Source organism: Pipistrellus hanaki (genome assembly GCF_964339955.1).
Source record: "Pipistrellus hanaki genome assembly, chromosome: 16".
Classification (NCBI taxonomy): Eukaryota; Metazoa; Chordata; class Mammalia; order Chiroptera; family Vespertilionidae; genus Pipistrellus; species Pipistrellus hanaki.
The window spans coordinates 6,979,341-6,999,660 of NC_140518.1; the positions used below are offsets into that span (position 1 = coordinate 6,979,341).

At 41.0% G+C, this 20,320-nt stretch overlaps 2 protein-coding genes across 3 annotated transcripts; both read left to right on the plus strand.

The window, feature by feature from the left end:
• The first annotated feature begins 2,170 nt into the window (after nucleotides 1-2,170).
• KRT10 (keratin 10) lies at nucleotides 2,171-6,672 on the plus strand. 2 transcript variants are annotated; one of them, XM_084863704.1, is made up of 8 exons: nucleotides 2,171-2,773; nucleotides 3,528-3,610; nucleotides 3,976-4,132; nucleotides 4,225-4,386; nucleotides 4,476-4,601; nucleotides 4,865-5,082; nucleotides 5,717-6,021; nucleotides 6,313-6,672. In XM_084863704.1, exons 1-8 carry the CDS (start codon nucleotides 2,189-2,191, stop codon nucleotides 6,417-6,419), a joined length of 1,743 nt encoding a protein of 580 aa, XP_084719830.1. In that variant the 5' UTR covers nucleotides 2,171-2,188; the 3' UTR covers nucleotides 6,420-6,672. The 2 variants fall into 2 exon arrangements, with proteins under 2 accessions (XP_084719830.1, XP_084719831.1); XM_084863705.1 differs by having other exon boundaries at nucleotides 5,717-6,001.
• Nucleotides 6,673-11,626: 4,954 nt separating this feature from the next.
• On the plus strand, nucleotides 11,627-19,899 carry KRT28 (keratin 28; the record flags this gene model as incomplete). Its single annotated transcript, XM_084864257.1, has 8 exons — nucleotides 11,627-12,076; nucleotides 12,566-12,648; nucleotides 13,428-13,584; nucleotides 15,055-15,216; nucleotides 15,305-15,430; nucleotides 18,156-18,373; nucleotides 18,733-18,788; nucleotides 19,757-19,899. The coding sequence occupies 8 exons, from the start codon at nucleotides 11,627-11,629 to the stop codon at nucleotides 19,897-19,899; spliced, it is 1,395 nt and encodes a 464-aa protein (XP_084720383.1).
• Between the last annotated feature and the right edge of the window lie 421 nt (nucleotides 19,900-20,320).

A 20,320-nucleotide genomic window follows, 5' to 3' on the forward strand; every position in this document is an offset into this window, starting at 1 on the left:
GTGGCTTAAAATAAATGTTACAGTGTTAGAAGACTATGCATGTTTTTCCCATGTGCTTTTATGCAATAGTTTCTTTTCACATATTCTTTTATTTATTATAATTGTAGCAGATCTCTTTATGCTACTTGTTAATGAATTGAAACTAGATTTATATTTTACTATCTTCCCACCAGGGTACAAAATTAAAGACTAATATTAAGACAAAACTGGTAAGTTCAAAATTCAAAACTTGTAATAAATACAGATAAAATCTCCCAAACGTTTTGACTAAAATGTCTTCTTTCCAAATTGCTTTCATTAATATCAAGCCTTTAAGATCTTCTCTAAACTTATTGGAATATCTTTTCTCTATCCTGATTTATCATGGCTTTCCTTCATTGTATATTATCTTCATCAGGAATCAATTCCCATGGTTGGGTTTCATTTCTTCTTTTAACGATTGCCCCACTTGCATGTGCTAACAGGCTGGAGGAACTGCAACTTTTGCTGCTTAGTAACCTCCATTCTAACAATCAACTCCTCGTTATTCTGCCAACCGCATTCCCTTTCCCTACAGAAACTATTTCTAGAGTTCTCATAGATTGGAATGTGCAGCTATAAATTTAGTTTGAAATAGCAATTAAGACTAGAACACTGTGTGCCAAATATCCTCCTTTCAAAATGTTCATGCTTCCAAGTTTGTTTTGTTTTGTTTTCCCAGGTGGAGAGGTTCATGGCAAGAAATAACAACCTTCTATTCTATCAGACCAATCCACCGGAGCACAGAACACACACACACACACACACACACACACACACACACACACACACACACACAGGTATAATAGGAAAGAGCTAAAAACCAGGCATCAAAGGACCAAGTTTCTAATCTCAGTTCAACCACCTATGATATATCTTTAGGCAAAATCATAACCTCTCTCAGCTTCAACTTCCCCTTCTATAAACTAGAGATAATAACCACCATCCTATTTCAGCACCTTATTTCAGAAATTATAAAAGCACTGGGTCACAAAAGCAGTGTATAATTGAAAAATGTGTGAAAATTTATACATATATATATATGCACATGTACAAACACACACAGCAATGTCATTGTTTATGGATAAATATAAAATAATTTTATATAATGTATTAAAGTTCCAATTAAATACTTCCCTAGACAAATTAATATACCAAATTCTATACACAATATACCCATGGAAATTTTTTCTTTTTAATAAACAGAATCTAGCTTGGAAACATGTGTTTACAGTCTAGTTCATAATTTTTGGAGCAAGTATCACTCTCTTATCTAGATTTATATTCTTGCAAGCAAATTTTTACTCATAATCATAACATATCAAAATTTTCCCTCTCAACCAATCAAACTTAATATAAGTAAGTCCTGGAGGTTAGTTTTTTATATCTTGTGCTAAGAAATTCTATATAATGGTCTTCATATAAGCCTTAATTAAAATTTATTTATTTATTGTTTTTAATGTTAAAAAAAAAAAAAACAGTAGCACCATTAAATTAGATTCCTAAATCATTACTCACTTCCAATTTCCTAGGCAAAATAGCAATATATCTTCATTCTCCAAACACACACACATACACACACACACTCTTCCTAAATTGTGCTTTTATAGCTTTAACTTTTTATATATGGCAACTTTTGAACACTAATTAAATTGTTTGGCATATGTGTTCTCTTCTTAGTTGCTTACAGTTTCCTACAAGATCTCTATTATAGCATGCTGTTTGTTGTTCCAATTAACTAATACTGCTTAAAACATGAAATTGAAAAAATCTTACTTGAACTGTAACTTTGCAGCTAAAATTCTTTTTCCAAACTTTGCAAACATTCTTTACAGCCTAAATCAGTGTTCGGATCAAACTGGATCTCAACAGTTGCTCAATGTTCTCAAAGGTGGAAAAGCATTTGTTTATCTGAACTACACCCATTTACAATTTCAACACCGCAAACCTCTCATTTGTTCTGAAGGCAAATTTTAAGCCATCCATATTGGGATTGGTTATTACTGAAGATAATTTATGCAATCATGAGCCAAAGATGCTAAGCTGGCTAGAAGAAAACCATGCAAGTAAGCAAACTCTACCACATGGGGACACACCTCCAGTCCATATATAAAGGCTTTGCCACTGTCCTTGGTTGCAGCAGGAACTCCCTGGGCTACCTAGCATCACCATGTCTGTTCGATACAGCTCAAGCAAGAATTACTCTTCCTCCAGAAGTGGGGGGGGAGGAGGAGGAGGAGGAGGAGGATCCATCAAAATTTCGAGCAGCAAAAGCTCCCATGGTGGAGGATATAGCTCAGGGGGGGGTTTCAGTGGTGGCTCTTTCAGCCGTGGGAGCTCCGGTGGAGGCTGTGGCTATGCGGGTGGACTAGGAGGTGGGTATGGTGGAGGGGGCTTTGGTGGAGGTAGCTTTGGTGGAGGCTACGGAAGCGGCGGCTTTGGTGGGGGCTACGGAGGAGGCGGTTTTGGAGGAAGCAGCTTTGGAGGGGGCTTCGGTGGAGGCAGCTATGGAGGAGGATTTGGTGGTGGTGGACTGGGAGATGGTGGCCTTCTCTCTGGAAATGAAAAGATAACCATGCAAAATCTGAACGACCGCCTGGCTTCCTACCTGGACAAAGTTCGGGCTCTTGAAGAATCAAACTATGAGCTAGAAGGCAAAATCAAAGAGTGGTATGAAAAGTATGGCAACACAGGCCAACGAGAGCCTCGTGACTACAGCAAATACTACAGAACCATTGAAGATCTTAAAAATCAGGTAAGAGGCATTTAAAAATCCAACTTTAAGCCTATTTCTAATCCACGTGATCCAGATAGATCAATTTTAAATTAACCATGACGTAGCTGTTCACTGTGTTTGCCTATGTTACTTTCTTGCTTCCAAAATCAGTCTTGTCTTATCACAGGTAAGTATTTATGAGGATATGGTCATTTCCATCTTCACCCAAAAATGTGTGTTGTGTGTCTTATACGATGGTGGATTAATGAAAATGCTTTTGTTTTAGTGAGTGTATAAATGAGTCCACAGTTAAAATACCCTAGATCATTTACAAATAGGAAAACAGAAAGAACTGATAACAACAACAACAAAAAATACTCATTACTTACATTGCAAGAGACATGAACTCTCCAGTAAGGAAATGATATATTGTTTGCCTCGGCAGACTTGTGAACTGTACCTACAGTGTACCAGCTTGGAGTGTATTCATTTAGAATATATATTTTTATAAGAAATTAAACCAAATACAGGTATGAGCCAGCATTGGCAGAAATGCAAAGAAATCACACAGTATAAGAGGACGACACATATGTAGGAACTCAGCTATATAATTCCAGTTTTCAGAAAGAGATGATAGAGAAATAGAAGAGTATAGAACCTTCAAGAGAACAAATGATTCAAGTTTAAGTGTCAGGATAAGCCTGCAATATGTCATATTTAAAATAAAAATGTAGTTCATCTATGCCACTATAAAAGCCACATGTATGTCTTATTTCTTTACCTCTTCCCACAGATCCTCAATCTAACAACTGACAACGCCAATGTCCTGCTGCAGATCGACAATGCCAGGCTGGCAGCGGATGACTTCAGACTGAAGTAAGCAAAGGGAATGGAGTACTGTACTATCACACTTAATAAATGAGTTGTTTTAGCAATGACTTCGGAAATCCACACTAGCATTTACATTTTCCTCAATTCATTTCAAGTTAAACAGTATTGTAGCCATCCAAGATATCTTCCGTTTCAATATTACCTTTTGGAGCATTAAAAGAAGAAAACGCATTTTAAAGTAACTGCTAAGCTTCTTTGCACTAAACCGCTAATATCCCTAAGTGAATTGGTACATGATAAATGTCGCCATGATATGAAGTCAACTCTATCTTTGCTTTTTAAGTAGTCTCTGCTCAAGCAGACCTCCCCTGTTTATGTTATAACCAGTTACTGCACCATGCTCGTTTCAGGTACGAGAACGAGGTAGCCCTCCGCCAGAGCGTGGACGCAGACATCAACGGCCTGCGCCGGGTGCTGGACGAGCTGACCCTGACCAAGGCCGACCTGGAGATGCAGATCGAGAGCCTGACTGAAGAGCTGGCTTACCTGAGGAAGAACCATGAAGAGGTGATGCAAAAAGTTATCCGTACTTCCCCCAGCCGAAAGAGTGCTCATTTTGGTCACAGTGCAGACATTACATTTTTCTGTTCCTCAAACAGGAAATGAAAGACCTTCAAAATGTGTCCACTGGCGATGTGAACGTGGAAATGAATGCTGCCCCAGGGGTTGATCTGACTCAGCTTCTGAACAACATGAGAAGCCAGTATGAACAACTTGCCGAACAAAACCGCAAAGACGCTGAGGCCTGGTTCAATGAAAAGGTAACCTACCTTCCCCTTCACGGTGAAGCCGATGGAGGTTGGTTACCATTTCGGATGTTGCTCATCTCTTCCTTTTTCTCATATTCTAGAGCAAAGAACTGACTACAGAAATCGACAGTAACATTGAACAAATGTCCAGCCAAAAAACTGAGATTACTGAATTGAGACGCACTGTTCAAGGCCTGGAGATTGAACTACAGTCCCAACTAGCCCTGGTATGTTAATAACTCTCTCATACACAGTTTCACCCTCATGCAAAAATATGTAACACACACACACACACAAATGTGGAGTTGGGGTACAAAGTAGAAATAAAAATTGGAGCTCTTGTTAACGGGAGAAGAGCATCATTGGCATCAAACGTAAAACACAAATTTCATTCATTTTATTTATGCTTCTATATGATGTCTTAAGTTGTTAAATAAATTTTACTGAACGAGGGGGTCGCTAAGCCACAATATATTCTCTCCCTTTTCAGAAACAATCTCTGGAAGCCTCCCTGGCAGAAACAGAAGGTCGCTACTGCGTGCAGCTCTCCCAGATTCAGGCCCAGATCTCCACTCTGGAAGAGCAGCTGCAACAGATCCGAGCTGAAACCGAGTGCCAGAATTCTGAGTACCAGCAACTCCTGGACATCAAGATTCGACTGGAGAATGAGATCCAAACCTACCGCAGCCTGCTAGAAGGAGAGGGAGGGTAAATTATATCTTTCTTCTTTTTTAATTACCCCAGTAGCTTTGATTCGTTATTCCAAATCGCCAGGCTTTCCTAAAACCCAAGGACGTGCCAGAGAATGGGAAATGGGAAATGTGAAAGCAGTGAGGAGGCAGAATTAAAAAAAAAAAAAAAAAAGGCGCAGGGAACCAGCCTCCGTTTCTCACGAATTGGATTCTGGAATTTGATTCTGAGGGTTGTGTGTATATAAAATTGTGTGTAAAGAATGTGCTTTAAAACTTTAAGTGCATACTTTTTCCCCTTAAAACATGTGGGGGGGGTTTTGTTTTGCTTTTTCATTTTTTTTAAATATATTTTATTGACTTTTACAGTGAGGAAGAGAGAGGGATAGAGTTAGAAACATCGATGAGAGAGAATCATCGATCAGCTGCCTTTTGCACACCCGCTACTGGGGATGTGTCTGCAACCAATGTACATGCCCTTGACCGGAATCGAACCCAGGACCTTTCAGTCCGTCCTCAGACCGACGCTCCATCCACTGAGCCAAACTGGTTTCGGCTTAAAGCATGTTTTATTTTCTAAAACAAAAAGCTGGAAAGCGACCCACCGTCTTCCAATGTCTGAGTTAACTGACTGTGACGTTTACTCCTTGTAGTTCCGGAGGCGGCTACGGCCGCGGCGGCGGCGGCGGGAAAGGCAGCGGCGGCTACGGCGGCGGAAGTTCCGGCGGCGGCTACGGAGGCGGAAGTTCCGGTGGTGGCTACGGAGGCGGAAGTTCCGGCGGTGGTGGCGGCTACGGCGGAGGAAGTTCCGGCGGCGGCTACGGCGGCGGAAGTTCCGGCGGCGGAGGTGGTGGCGGTAGCTACGGCGGCGGAAGCTCTGGCGGAGGCCACAAGACCTCTTCCGGGTCCACTGGGGAGTCCTCATCTAAGGGATCAAGGTCAGGAGAACCTGGCTGGGGTAATAAGAATTCGTCTTAACTTTCAAAAAATTTAAAATCTTAGGGTTCCCACTTGCATTTTAAAAAAAGTAAAGTATACTCTTGACACCAATCTTGAAGGAAAACTTGCGTATTTGAAAATGCTATCGCTGAAACATTGCTCGGATTGTTTAAGCAACTTTAGAAAGTTACATTTTCTTCTTTTAAAGTTGGTGTCATTTTCTCTTAGAAATGTTGCTTGTTAATTAGTGTCGCCCTCCCCCAAATTTCTCTGTCTAAATTCTACTTTCTTCTTCGTGATTCACTTACAGACACCAGTAAAACCAGAGTGATCAAGACAATCATTGAAGAAGTGACACCTGATGGTAGAGTCCTTTCATCTAAGGTTGAATCAGAAACCAAGAAACACTACAAGTAAACCACATCAGGAGGAAAGAGTCTCCCTTCACAGAGGCCATTTTGCACAGATGCTTGAAAAACAGAACCTCCGAGAAGAACAGAACCTTCCATCTTAATGGTCTATGGAAATAGGTTCCCACTTTGAAAATAGGGTGTCTAAAAGGTGTTTTTGTGGTTTCTGTATTTCTTCTTTTCACTTTACCAGAAAGTGTTCTTTAAAGGGGAAAAAAAAATTCTGTCTTCATAATAAACTTTCTTACTGATGCAAACAATTTTACTTGGTCAGAATTGTCTTTATTTAAATTAGGCTATATTTTTAACCTTAAACATCAGTCAACTATAGCATTTGAAGGTTGATTTATACATAAATTTTGGAGAGAAGGTTATTGTCATTAAGACTTCTCTGAGTGCATTCTTTAACCTTGTAGGCATGTTGGACCAATGTCAGCAACCTCAATGAGCAAAAAGTTCATGAGTCTCCAATCTTATTTTTTCTTAACGATACACAATAATGGATAGCTCCCAGATCTCTGTCTTTAAATTATTATAAGCCTGGAAATTCTGAAATCTCTCAACTAAGATCCAAAAGTAAAGTTAATTGGAAATTTCACTTTTCATGATTACTTGACTTCTCACATTTACCTTCCCGTACTTTCTTCCCATTACTATATTACTTCTGCCCAACTGCCATATGGCTTAAGAGATATTTTCCAGTGCTTTCTAGCACAGTGAAATATCACACAAAATTATGTGGTGTCCATCAGATGAATAGGAGAAACACTGTCAAGCCAGGTGATACCAATTTGGCCAAAAGGACATATCTATGTTTTTGCATTGGCCAACCAACCCTGCCCAGTGATAAATACTAAAAATCTGGTACTTGTAGGGTCAACCCCATCACCCTGTCTTCCAGCCAGTAAGAACCCAAATTACATTACTTCATATTCTGCTAGTATATGGGGTGAGTAAGGATTGGAGTTATTCTGTGCCCCTAAAGCTACCTTATGTTCTCCGGTGGATTCCTGCATTACCCATGTCTACCAAACAGCATTACGCAATATCCTTCCTGATTTGAGCTCCAGTTTTCCCCAGGACATGAGCCCTGGTCCCCAAGCCATTTGCTTGGCATTCCTGTTTGGTAAACCCTGCCCTCTGTACCACAGATTGATGACTGAAACCCTATTTCCATGTGAATAAATTTTACTATAGTAAAGTTTCCATGATCTGCTTGGCACCGAATAATACCATAGTTCAAAGATTTTCCACTTAATTCATATGTCCTATTATAGATGTACCAGCCACTGTTTTTGGGGGACCACTCTTCTGCGGTTCACTGTTGAAGTCCCAACACACCACATTGTAAAGCCCTGAAACACATGTTGCTGGGTAAGGACTCTTAGTCACATACTGTGTACATGTTGACTGCTGTTCAAAAACATTATCTTTTTAAAAAATATATTATTTAACAAAGTTAACCAAGCCTCTGGAGTATCCTATATAATAATCCTACATAATAAAAGGGTAATATGCAAATTGACCTGATAATGGACCAAATGGCGAAATGACCAGTCACTATGACACGCATTGCTCACCAGGGGGCAGATGCTCAACAAAGGAGCTTCCCCCTGGTGGTCAGTGCACTCCCACAGGGGGAGCACCACTCAGCCACAAGCCGGGATGACAGCTGGCAAGCACAGCAGCCTGTCTCTGTGGCAGCACTAAGGATGCCTGACTGACAGCTTAGTCCTGCATGGGCCTAAGCCATCAGTCAGACATCCCCCAAGGGCTCCCAGACTGCAAAAGGGCACAGGCCAGGCTGAGAAAACCCTCCCCAAACCCCCGCCAGTGCACTAATGATGTGTACCAGACCTCCAGTTTTTCATAATCTGAGATGACCATTCTCTTTATACTGAAAAGATAAGTGTTTTCAAACTTACAAATATGTTATTATAAGACTAGAGGCCCAGTGCATAAATCCATGCACTGGTGGGGTCCATCCGGCCTGCCCTGATGAGGGCCATCAGGGTAGGCTGGCTGGGTGAGGGGCCATGGGTGGGGCCAGCCAGGGTGAGGAGCCACAGGCATTCTGGCCATTCTGCTGTTCGGTCAATTTGCATATTACTCTTTTATTATATAGGATAGTTGTTTGTTATTAAGCTTTGTCTCTTCTTCTACCCATCCATATGCCAGAATCTCAGTGCATCAGAGTTCTTTATCTGATTGTGTGGTGAGTGAAATCTTCATTTCTGAAAGGTCTGAATCATGGTGATCCTGTTGTCTGACCTTTTCAATCTTCTAATATCTCCTTAAACAGTTATTTATATTAAACTCTCTTGGATAAGCCCTGGGCAGGTAGCTCAGCTGGTTAGAGCATTATCCTGATATGCCAAGTTTGTGGGTTTGATCTCTGGTCAGGGCACATACAAGAATCAACAGATGAATGGGTAGACCAATGAATTGATCTCTTCATCTCTCTATCTTTCTATCTCTCTTTCTCTCCCTTTTATTTATAAAATATTTACAATCTTTAGAGAAATGCAAGTCAAACATTAGGGTAACTGCTATTTAAAAAAATAAGACTTGGCTTGGGATAGTGAACTCAATATGATGTGTACCCCTGAAACCTATATAATTGTATTAAACAATGTCACCCCAGTAAATTCAATTTTAAAATAACAAAAAATAGGAAATAGCAAGTGTTGGCAAGGATGTGGAAAAATCAAAACTCTTATGCCCTTTTGGTGGGAATGTAAAATGGTACAGCTGTATGGAAAATAGTATTATAGTTCCTCAAAAATATTAAAACTAGCCCAGCCAGTGTGGCTCGATGGTTGAGCATCGACTTATGAACCAGGAGGTCATGGTTCAATTCCCAGTCAGGGCACATGCCTGGGTTGTGAGCTCGATCCCCAGTAGGGGACATACAGGAGGCAGCTGATCAGTGATTCTCTTATCTTGGATGTTTCTAACTCTCCCCCTCTCCCTTCCTCTCTGAAATCAATAAAAATATATTTAAATATATGCATATCAAAATTAGAATTACCATATGATTCAACAATAATGTCCAAAAGAATTGAAATCAGGGTGATGTTTCCAGCAGCATTATTCACAATAAGAGCTTGAGGCAACTATTTTCTTTCCTTTATATTCCCTGTACTAGTACAGTCCTGGTTTATAGTAGGTGCTCATTAAAATCTCCTTTATGTTGTTATGAGTTTTATTTTAAAAAAACATAAGTTGTTAAATGAACCATGTGTTTTCTCATCTTAAAAGCAGAGGAAAGAAACCTCTCTCCCTAATTCCTTGAAAGGCTCAAATGAGATAATACACAAGAAATCCCTCTGGAAGCTGTAAAGCACCATATAAATCTGAGGAAAACTTGTCTTTACATTCATTGTGCTCTGGCATTTTGAAAAGATCAATATTAAGGTTGCTTCTGATCATGGGTTTAATAATTTCTAGTTGAGGCCAAAGCAGAGGTCCAGAAGCTAAGCAATATCCATTTGAAGGTGAACACTGCCCCCTTGTGGAAATAGAAGGGCAGGGGCAAGTGTGGTTAACAATGTGGCATTGCCAAGGGTGATGCTGACGGCAAAGAGAAACCACTTACTTAAATTTATACTTCTTGTCTTTTTTTGTCACAAATGCTCTTTTAGAAGTAGTTTCTTTAGATATGCAGGATGTAGACACATTACATCTATAAGTTGTCTAATTATTATTTACAGTTAATAAGCAGGCACTGTAGTGACTTATAATTCCTTATATACTTTAATATTCTAAATCTCTAATATTTTGATTCAATAATCCAATAACAATTAAAAGAATAATTTTTACAATATATGCTGCATGTTAATACTATTGATGACAACATGTACAGCAGGTATATGTATTAGCATGGTTCATTTAGAGAATATATAAACTATGCTCATGATGCCGGAATCTCAAGGCCATCTTGAACATATGCCAAGTCTCCCCCTGGCATGTGCCTGGTGATTGAGCAAATTGTTTAACATTTCTGAGTCTCAGCTGACTCATCTTCCAAAAAAAGGGACTGAATTAGGCAAAATCTGAGGTTCTCCACAATAATAAAAAGATCTTACAACTTCGCCAAATTTCATTTAAAGGCCATGCTGATGTTGGTGACAAGTATTGGCTGAGCAGGCTTTGGACGGCTTGTGCCAACACAGTTCCAGAAGACACCTGACTGTTTTGGTGACAAACCAACTTTATGCCTGAACCTGAAACCAGTCAAGTCCAACCAAGTCCCTCTTACCCCTCCACCTGCTTCACCCCCATCCTCCTAGTTCCTGCTTCAAGAGGAGGTTTCTCAGTCATTTCTCCTTGATCGCCTCACCTTTCTTCCCAGCTTGACCTCCTCAGACCCAACACACACACACACACACTCACACACACACACTGTAATACAATAACAATATTAATAATAATATTATCTGCTCTTCATTGACAGTTTTTCATTTGCCAGACACTGTGCTAAGCGTAATCTCCTTTAGTGTCTCAACAAACTGAGTTGGAAACTCTTTTATCCACATCTTAACAATAATCTGAACCCTTTTTGCAAGCCTCTCTGGGCTCAATTGAAAAGATATTTTTAGGCTGGGGAGGGTGTTAAATAAAGGAATATGTCAATATTTATGTTATTGTTTGGGGTAATTGGTAGATGTTATGATCCTGGTAAGACCAGAGAAGTTACCAGGATTATATATTTTAAAATAACACTTTTTTTTCTGTCCTGGTGGGATAAAATGTGTGTTCCTGTTGTTAATGGTTCTTTATATACCTCTCTGATAATTAAGACTCTGCTGTAGCTGATTGGTATCCTATTACAGTCTTACTTAACTTTTAAAACTTTATAATATCCTGTGTCAGATAATGATGGTATATTCTTAGGGTCAAGATGAAAGTAAAGGATTACTCACCCAAAATTAGAAGTTAAAATAATGAACTTAATATAGAATGAACCCTATTATATATAAGATAACAAACACCCTGAAGCAACAGCCAGAGATGGTAGACATTAATTCCTTTAAATCATCCAATTACACATAATTTTATGTTAATCTGACTGATGCCGTTCTTCTCTTGGCATGCATAACTCATGTAGAAACATCCCAAATGTTGTGTATAAAAGAAACCACCAGTGCACAATATTCTGTTCTCCTCTGAAGCCACAGCTATCCCCAGACAAGGCACATTTCTCATACCGCCATGTCTCTCCGATTTTCCAGCGGGTCCAGACGTATTTGCTTGCGGTCTGGGACTGGATCCGGCAGACCCTCCAGTGGAGGGGTGGGCTTTGCAGGCGGCAATGCCTGCGGCAGCTCTGCTGCTGGAAGTGGACTCTCTGGTGCCCTGGGAGGGAGTCTGGGCAGTGTTCCTGGTGGGAACCAGGCCGGCGGTGCCTTTGGAAATGCAGCTTGTGCCGGCTTTGCTGGGAGCGAAGGGGGCCTCCTCTCCGGGAACGAGAAGGTGACCATGCAGAACCTTAATGACCGCTTGGCCTCCTACCTGGATAACGTGCGTGCTCTGGAGGAGGCGAATGCCGAACTGGAGAGAAAAATCAAGAGTTGGTATGAAAAATATGGTCCTGGATCTTGCCGAGGACTTGATCATGACTACAGTAGATATCACCTAACAATCGACGATCTTAAGAATAAGGTGAGAAATGGCAAATTTGGAACTATTCAAAGTAATTCAAAGGAAGAATTACCTTGCAAAAAAAACAGATCTACAACAAGAAATGCTTTATAATTGTTATCTGTGAGTTACATTGCATTTATTTATTTAGGTAAGTAATTCTTCCTATTAGTCAGAAATAGGCACTCGGATTCAAGAATTTCCATGTAGCTTAACTGTTAATAATTCCACTATTAAAAAAAATAATAATAATTCCACTGTTGTTTATTTTGAAGTATGTTCATTGATAAAAAAAAAAGAGTATTATGTTCTAAAGTTATATGAATATATGAGAAAAAACATATATATGAGCATAACCATACTTGTAATTTTTAAGAATTAAACATTTTGGTTGTTACCTAAGGGAGTCAGTTTTATGCAAAAGCTTCATGTGTAACATTTCTTAGCTCCTGAAATAATAAATTATAAAAGCAACTTATTTGTTGTGTTCTCCCTCTGGGTTTCTCCTAGATTATCTCATCCACCACTGCTAACGCCAATGTCATTCTGCAGATTGATAATGCCAGGCTGGCTGCTGATGACTTCCGGCTAAAGTAGGTGACAGAAAATAATCACACTCTAGAAGAAGTTCCCTACCTATTTACTGTGTTAAATAAGCATTTCCATGTCATCCCACATAGAACAAAGTACAACCTAAGAGATTAAAGGAAGTAATGCATGTTATAATATAATACAAAGCATGTTATAATCTTTTAATCAGCTATACTTAGAATGTACACATACTTATTACATTGCTGGGACAAAATATCACTGCGTTTCTATGCCTGTCTAGAATAGAGCCAAGAGCAAAGATGTTTGTAAATATTTGTTGACTAAGTAAAAAATATTAACCAAGGTAAATTACAAAGTGACATGTTTTATTTAATTGGGATATACCATTGGCATTTGTGTGATTAAATATCTGTAGATTAGCCAAAACCGGTTTGGCTCAGTGGATAGAGCATCAGCCTGTGGACTGAGGGGTCCCAGGTTTGATTCCAGTCAAGGGCATGTACCTTGGTTGTGGGCACATCCCCAGTGGAGGGTGTGAAGGAGGCAGCTGATCGATGTTTCTCTCTCATCAATGTTTCTAACTCTCTATCCTCTCCCTTCCTCTCTGTAAAAAATCAATTAAACATATATTTATTTATTTTTTAATATCTGTTGATTATCCTGTAGAGAATTGGGTGAGAGGAGTGAAGAGGGCTTTCTCTGTGTACTTGTATGATATTCGGAGTCCTAACTCAATGGCTGACTTTCAATGAAAAGGAATTGAGGCATTCTTGTCCTGTCTCTGGAGGTAGTCTCACTTGTGCCAATGTTCACTCTCCAGGTATGAAAACGAGCTCGCCCTCCACCAGAACACCGAGGCCGACATCAATGGGCTGCGGCGGGTTCTGGACGAACTGACGCTCTGCAGGACCGACCACGAGCTGCAGTACGAATCCCTGAGTGAGGAGATGACATATCTCAAGAAGAACCACGAAGAGGTAGGAGCAGCTTCACTTCTGGTCAGATCCCAACTGCACCCATTTTAAATACTTTCGGGGAACAATTAAATTGTAATAGGAATTCACGCCCATCACCATAACTCAAACAATGCCCAGGCTTATAGAGAAAGAATTTCATTTCTCTCACTCTGCCCTTGCAATCGCATCCCTCAAGGTAATAAATGTTAGTAATTTGATCTGTATCCTTCCATTTTCTAGACTGATATAATATTCTATTTTTCTGAAACTACGACATTACTTTGGCATTAATGCAACCATCTTTCTTTCAATGACATTATTTCTTTTATTCACATAGGCTTATCTTGCCGTCAATCTGCTCACAAAAGACCTCTCAGACTAGGAAAAGATGCCAATGTTCTTCCTACTTAACGAGCCTGGGTTTACTCTAATATTGAACCCTGCACAATGATAACCCCATTATTTGACGCATAACACCAGGAAACTTCAACACCCCCCCAAAAAAAATTTACTACCCCAAAAGTAATTGCAAAAGTCTCCAAAATCATAGATGCCAATTTTTCTGAAAACAAGCTATGATAAACTTGCCCCATCATTGGGTAGAAATGGCTAAAACACCAAATCTACTGTCCCCAAAGGGTAAGATTATGGGAGAGAGAGAGAAGTAGTACTGTACTTCAAAAGAAAAAAATAAAAATAAAAGAGAAACAGGGAGAGGAGAGAGTGTCCCAGAGCAGGGGGTTGGAAGAGTCAGGCCACTGGAGTAAGTATCAGTAGGAGAGTGAGAAGCAGATCCATGCATTGCAGAGGGTGTGACATCAGGAAAAGAAACAATCTCAAAAGAGAAGAAATGGCAGCCTTTAGGGTAGGAGCAGGATTCATTGTTCTCCTTAAAGACACGAAACCAAAAGAAGGTACCTCTGAATGCACCGAAGGTGGGAACAAAGAGCCACTCACATCTCAACATCACCCTGAGAGTGTCAAATTTACCACATCCCCTCTGATTTGTCACTATTTGCTTAAATAATAAGGAAAATAAGACTACTCCCATTTCAGAGAGGCCATTAAACCTTCCCTGGAGGAAATTACCAGTGCTGGCACCAGGCCAGGCCTTTGTTTGAGGTCTCAAGGCTCCTGCACATAGGGGCTCTTTAAGAACTTGCAAAGGAGGCCAGAAACACCCCATATTTTGGGAGACAAAGAAGGTAAAAACATATAAATAGGGGAAATTCCTCCAGGTTAGGGCCCAGAATTTGAGAGACATTTTCCTATGGACCCGCATGTGTAATAAAGTGTGACTCCAGACTCTCCGGCATTGTTGGATTATCCCGGTTCTCTGTAACAGCATTGTACACTGGAATTTAAACCACAGCCTTTGAGACATGAAGCAACCCTTTAGGAAACGCTTCTCAAACTGTTGACCGTGGGTCAAACTGTTGACCGTGGGTCAACGTAAATGGCCCCTAAAGTCAGGCTGGCCTTTTCCTCCAGGAAATGAAGGCTCTGCAGTGCGCGGCCGGGGGCAACGTGAGCGTGGAGATGAACGCGGCGCCCGGGGTGGACCTCACGGTGCTGCTGAATAACATGCGGGCCGAGTACGAGGACCTGGCGGAGCAGAACCGCCGGGACGCGGAGGCCTGGTTCAATGAGAAGGTGAGGGCCCCCCAAGTCAGCCCTGCTCTGCCCCGCCCCCCCCCGGAGGGTGCAGGCCCAGTGAACCCCTTTGCACCCTGCCTTCCAGAGTGCCACCCTGCAGCAACAGATCTCCGACGACGCGGGCGCAGCCACCTCGGCCAGGACCGAGCTGACGGAAATGAAGCGCAGCCTGCAGACCGTGGAGATCGAGCTGCAGTCCCTCCTGGCCATGGTAGGTGACGGCGCAGGTCAGCGGGATTTGGTGAACCTGACCAATCTAACTGAAGTCCTCCCGTTTCCCCTGTTAGAGCTTTTACCTGCAAATACCTCCTGGAGACAGCAGGAAAGACAGGTGCTGAGACTCTCAGAAAGAGGGACAAGACAGAGCTCCCTTCCTCCCTGAGGTCCCTGAGGATTTCTCTCCTGGCAGGTGCTCAGGGCCTACTTCATGACATAGCTCCTTCCTGGGGCGGCTCGTCTCAGCCCTGCATGGCAAGCAGCAGGCAGTGTGCTCGACCACAAAATTAAGTGCAGGCTGACAGCAGGCGAGCACACGGGGCAGAGCGGGTATGGATGCCCTCAGCATCTCCTAGCATTGATGAAAGCCTATTAAAAGCCACATGGCGCTCTTCCTCGGGCAGAGGAAAAGAGGGTGCCTCTCTGATTCTGTGTGAGCCCTGCCAGCCTCCTCAGAACCAGGGGGTCCAGGACAGCACTAAAACCAGCTTCCCTCTGAGTGTCAGCTGGCAGCACCTGGCAGACTGGATTTTGAGAATGATGGCAAATATGGGCCCAGGGGTTCCCTGTTACTGTCAGAGGTTCCAGGCGCCCTGAGGACACCAGGTCGCAACACAAAGAGCCATTATTATACAAATAAGTGCAGTAAGCCAAGAAAAAAAAAAAGATGACTCAAAACAATAAGAAGGTATTTTGATTTAGCCACCCTAAAAAGGGGCAGAGCTTTCTTATCATATAGCATTTAGATTGGAGACTTATTTTACCACTGATTGAATCCCAACTTACCCACCATGCCAATCTCTTTACCTTCATCACCACTGTGGCTGGTACCCGAAACCCTCCTGGCCACTGAGAGCTCCTGGAACCCTCCTCTCTTCCCCACCCCCTTCTTTCCTACAACTGGCACCCTGAGGCCCTGTTCCTGCTGCTGTCCCCTGAATAGGAAGCCCTCCTCTCACTTTGGAGCTATGTTGAAGGAAATTAATTACTCGGTTTCCAGGTCAGAATTGAAATGTTTTCACACAGAAATAATGATATTAGAAAGTAGTTGGATTCTCTGCAGCCAATATAGCACTATAGTTTGGGCTCATGAAATAATCCACAACAACAAAACAAACAAACAAAAACCCTTTTTAACATACAACATAAATGAATTCTAGAATATGGTGGCATAGAACTAACTTCCATATCTGGGGTTCTTTTGTCGTAGATGAATTCTAAGTACGATCTCCTATAGTTAAGCACACAAATCCTGTGTAAATTGGGAGTTGTCTAAATGGATAAAGGTTTCATATGCTTCCAACTTCCAAGTAGCTCACCTACTTCCAAGTTCATCCTGCCCTCCTTCTGCCTCTAGGAGCCAACCTTTACACAGAAGGCTATGGGATAGAGATGCTGTCCCCTCTGATGTGAGACAGCATTCATTACCTTAGAAAGGAATACCATCAACAAGGAAGCTAAAGTTCTGAACAGCCCACCACACACCTCATTGACCCATGGCCAGTTTTTGCCTCACCCTGCCCATTACCATCCTGGTCACCTTCCACTCCTCTGCCCCTGGAGAGCCCAGTAGCACCCACCGTAATGTACCCATCAGCCTCTTGTCTGTCATGACAAATATTTTATAATTTCCTCTTTATAATCTTAAAATGAAGTCAATAGATAATATATCTAACAATTTACATACAAAAAAAAAAGAATTTTAAACCAGTGCAGTGTCATAACTGCAATAAAAAGGAGAATTAAATGTATTTTGACATAAAATGAGTTTAATATGTAAATACGTGGGCCCAATGAACCTAGAGTATGGAATGAAAGAGACAGAGGCTTACACATTTCTTTGGTAAATGAGTTTTGTTTTGAACAACCAGGAATTGCTCCACACAAGAAGAAAAGGGAAATGGAAGAGTGGATGGGGGTGGACCCTAGGATAATAACTAATATCAGGAGAAATAATAAGCACCCAGATGTATTTATATATGATAAGGGAAAGAGGAAAATTACTTTAATTAAGGTAGGGAACACATGACAAGACAAATTACAGACCATGGAAGTAGAAATTAGTAGGTGTAATATTCATAAAATAGTGTTGAAATAATGGCCTGGACTGAGTTATTAAATACGCCTCTCGTCTTGAAAGTCCACTTCTGTCAAGCCGAAATCTCCATTTCAGCTTAAGAACAGACCTTTGATTGACATTAGAAAATCGAGGACAGATTAGAAAAACAAAAAACAAACAAACAAACAACAACAAACAAAAAACACAGCACAGAGGCCTGGGAACAGTGGTGGGGTAGATCTCTGAGGACAGTAGCAGAATAAGATCGAAAACAATAGGCAACCCAAAAATACATATGCAATTTCAAAATATACAATTTCCAATGTTGATTTCTTATTGTGCTACCTCCAGAAAGCGTTTTAATACCTAGGTAGGTCATAATAGGAACTACTACCTAAATATCATGAATGTCCATTAGAAACGCCTTAGGGCAAAAAGGCCATTTAGCCCATGTTAGGCCATCTAGCATGCCTACCCCTCACCAATCTCCAGTAAAAACCAGTCACTTCCCCTTCTTCTCCACCTCCCATTTTATTGTGACAAGCCCCACAAATTTCCAAAGCTTGCCTGACCAGCAGTACTGCCTGTTGCTGGAAAACACTGGCCTACATAGCCCTCCAAGTGGCTTCACCTTTTGCTCTGACATCTTTTATGTCCTCAGAAACAGTCCCTGGAGTGCTCTCTGTCTGAGACAGAAAGCAACTACTGTGGGCAGCTGGCCCAGATCCAGGCTCAGATCCGGGCCCTGGAGGAGCAGCTGCACCAGGTCAGAACCGAGACTGAGGGCCAGAAACTGGAGTATGAGCAGCTGCTGGACATCAAGGTCCACCTGGAAAAAGAGATTGAGACCTACTGCCGCCTGATAGATGGAGATGGAAAGTAAGTAGCACCACGCATTGTCTGTTCACCTTCCAGGCCTCCATCCTTTCCTTCTTTATTCCCACAGCAGAATAGCCTGTTCGTCTCTTACCTCTGCCTTCATCTCTTCCATGTTTTGTACACCACAGCCTCTAAACCTGTGGGTTTAAAAAAATCAAATCTAAATAAGGTTGTTTTATATCCTCTCGTTAGATAGCATTTAATTACCTTCAGCTCCTGCCCCTCAAAATCTATTTTCCTTTATAAAAAAAACAAAGATCTGGCTTTGGCATACAAAGTTCACTCAGTTCATGTTCACCTATCAATTCAAAAGTGATAAACAGAATTATTAAAAACTAAACTGTTGCTGTTTTTTATAGCTCGTGCTCCAAATCAAAGGGCATTGGATCAGGAAGCTCAGGGAATTCATCTAAAGGTAATAAAATATAATTGTATCTCTTTTTTTCTTTTTTCTTTTTATTGATATTTTACAGAGGGGAAGGGAGAGGGACAGAGAGCTAGAAACATCAATGAGAGAGAAACATCCATCAGCTGCCTCCTGCACACCCTCCACCTCAACCAAGGTACATGGCCCCAAAGAGAATCCAATCCGGGACCCCTCAGTCTGCTGGCCAATGCTCCATCCACTGAGCCACATCAGTCAAGGCCTAATTGTATTTCTATTGCAGCAAATACTTTTGCATTAATGGCAACTGTACAGTACACTACAGCAACAGTCTATATTTAAACAATTTAAATCAAAGTGCTTAGCTTGGAACTTAAAATATTATTTTAAATGGATAAAACTGTTCTATACTATGGGGCATCCCCCTCCCCCAATGTATACACACTTTAACAGCTGATAGCTCAATTTTAAAAATGAAATGTATTTTAATAAACACTGCCTTTATAATTATTCAACATGTATGCATATATTTTTGGGACATTCAATATCAATATAAATCTACTAGAGGCCCGGTGCATGGATTCGTGCACCAGTGGGAACTCTTGGCCTGGCTTGCAGGGATTGGGCTAAAACCAGCTAACATCCCCTGAGGGGTCCTGGATTTTGAGAGGGTGGTTCTCGAGTGAGACACCCCAGAATCGGGCTCCCTCCTCTCTGGTTCCAGGTTTGCAACCTAAGAACCACAGCTGCCAAGTGACCAAAGCTTGGCAGCTCCTGCATTGAGCATCTACCCCTGATGGTCAGTGTTCTCATAGCTACTAGTCAGTCGGCTGGTCAGCCGGTTGGCTGTCGGCCAGTCACTTAAGCTTTTATATATAGAGATATTTATTCCCTCACCAAAAATGTACATAATATATTATATTACAACCAACAGTTGAATTCTTTGTCATGCAATATTTTAGGTTAAATATATGTACTCACATATGTTTTACTTCTAGATTTATCCAAAACCACGCTGGTAAAGACAGTGGTTGAAGAGATAGATCAACGTGGTAAAGTCCTTTCTTCGAGGATTCAGTCCATTGAAGAAAAGACATCTAAAATTACCAATGGCAAGACAGATCAAAGGGTTTCTTTCTAGCTGTCATTTTTGAGAAAATAATAATTTGGAGAAGAATCCTGCACTACTGCATTATTCTAAATATCAAGGAGATAATAAAAATACTTTCTACCTTAAAGATAAGTTTCTTACAGGGGGGGGCTGCTTTCTTTGTTACCTTTTACTGGAAAAAGGGTGTTTATTTTCAAATAAATAAAAACGTAATGTGCATTCATTTACATTCACTCATGACTAATAAATAATGATTTGCAATTTATTTTGTCTTGGATTCTAAGCCTTCCCTTTACTTGTTCATTTTGCCCTCTGGTGGTTTCCTGACAAAGTTTGCAAAAGGTAAATTTGTGAGATATTCTTGTCTGAAAATATTTTTATTTCACCCTCACTCATGATGAGTTGTCAAAGTAGAGACCTTTAGGTTGGACAGTGTTTTCCGTTAGAATTT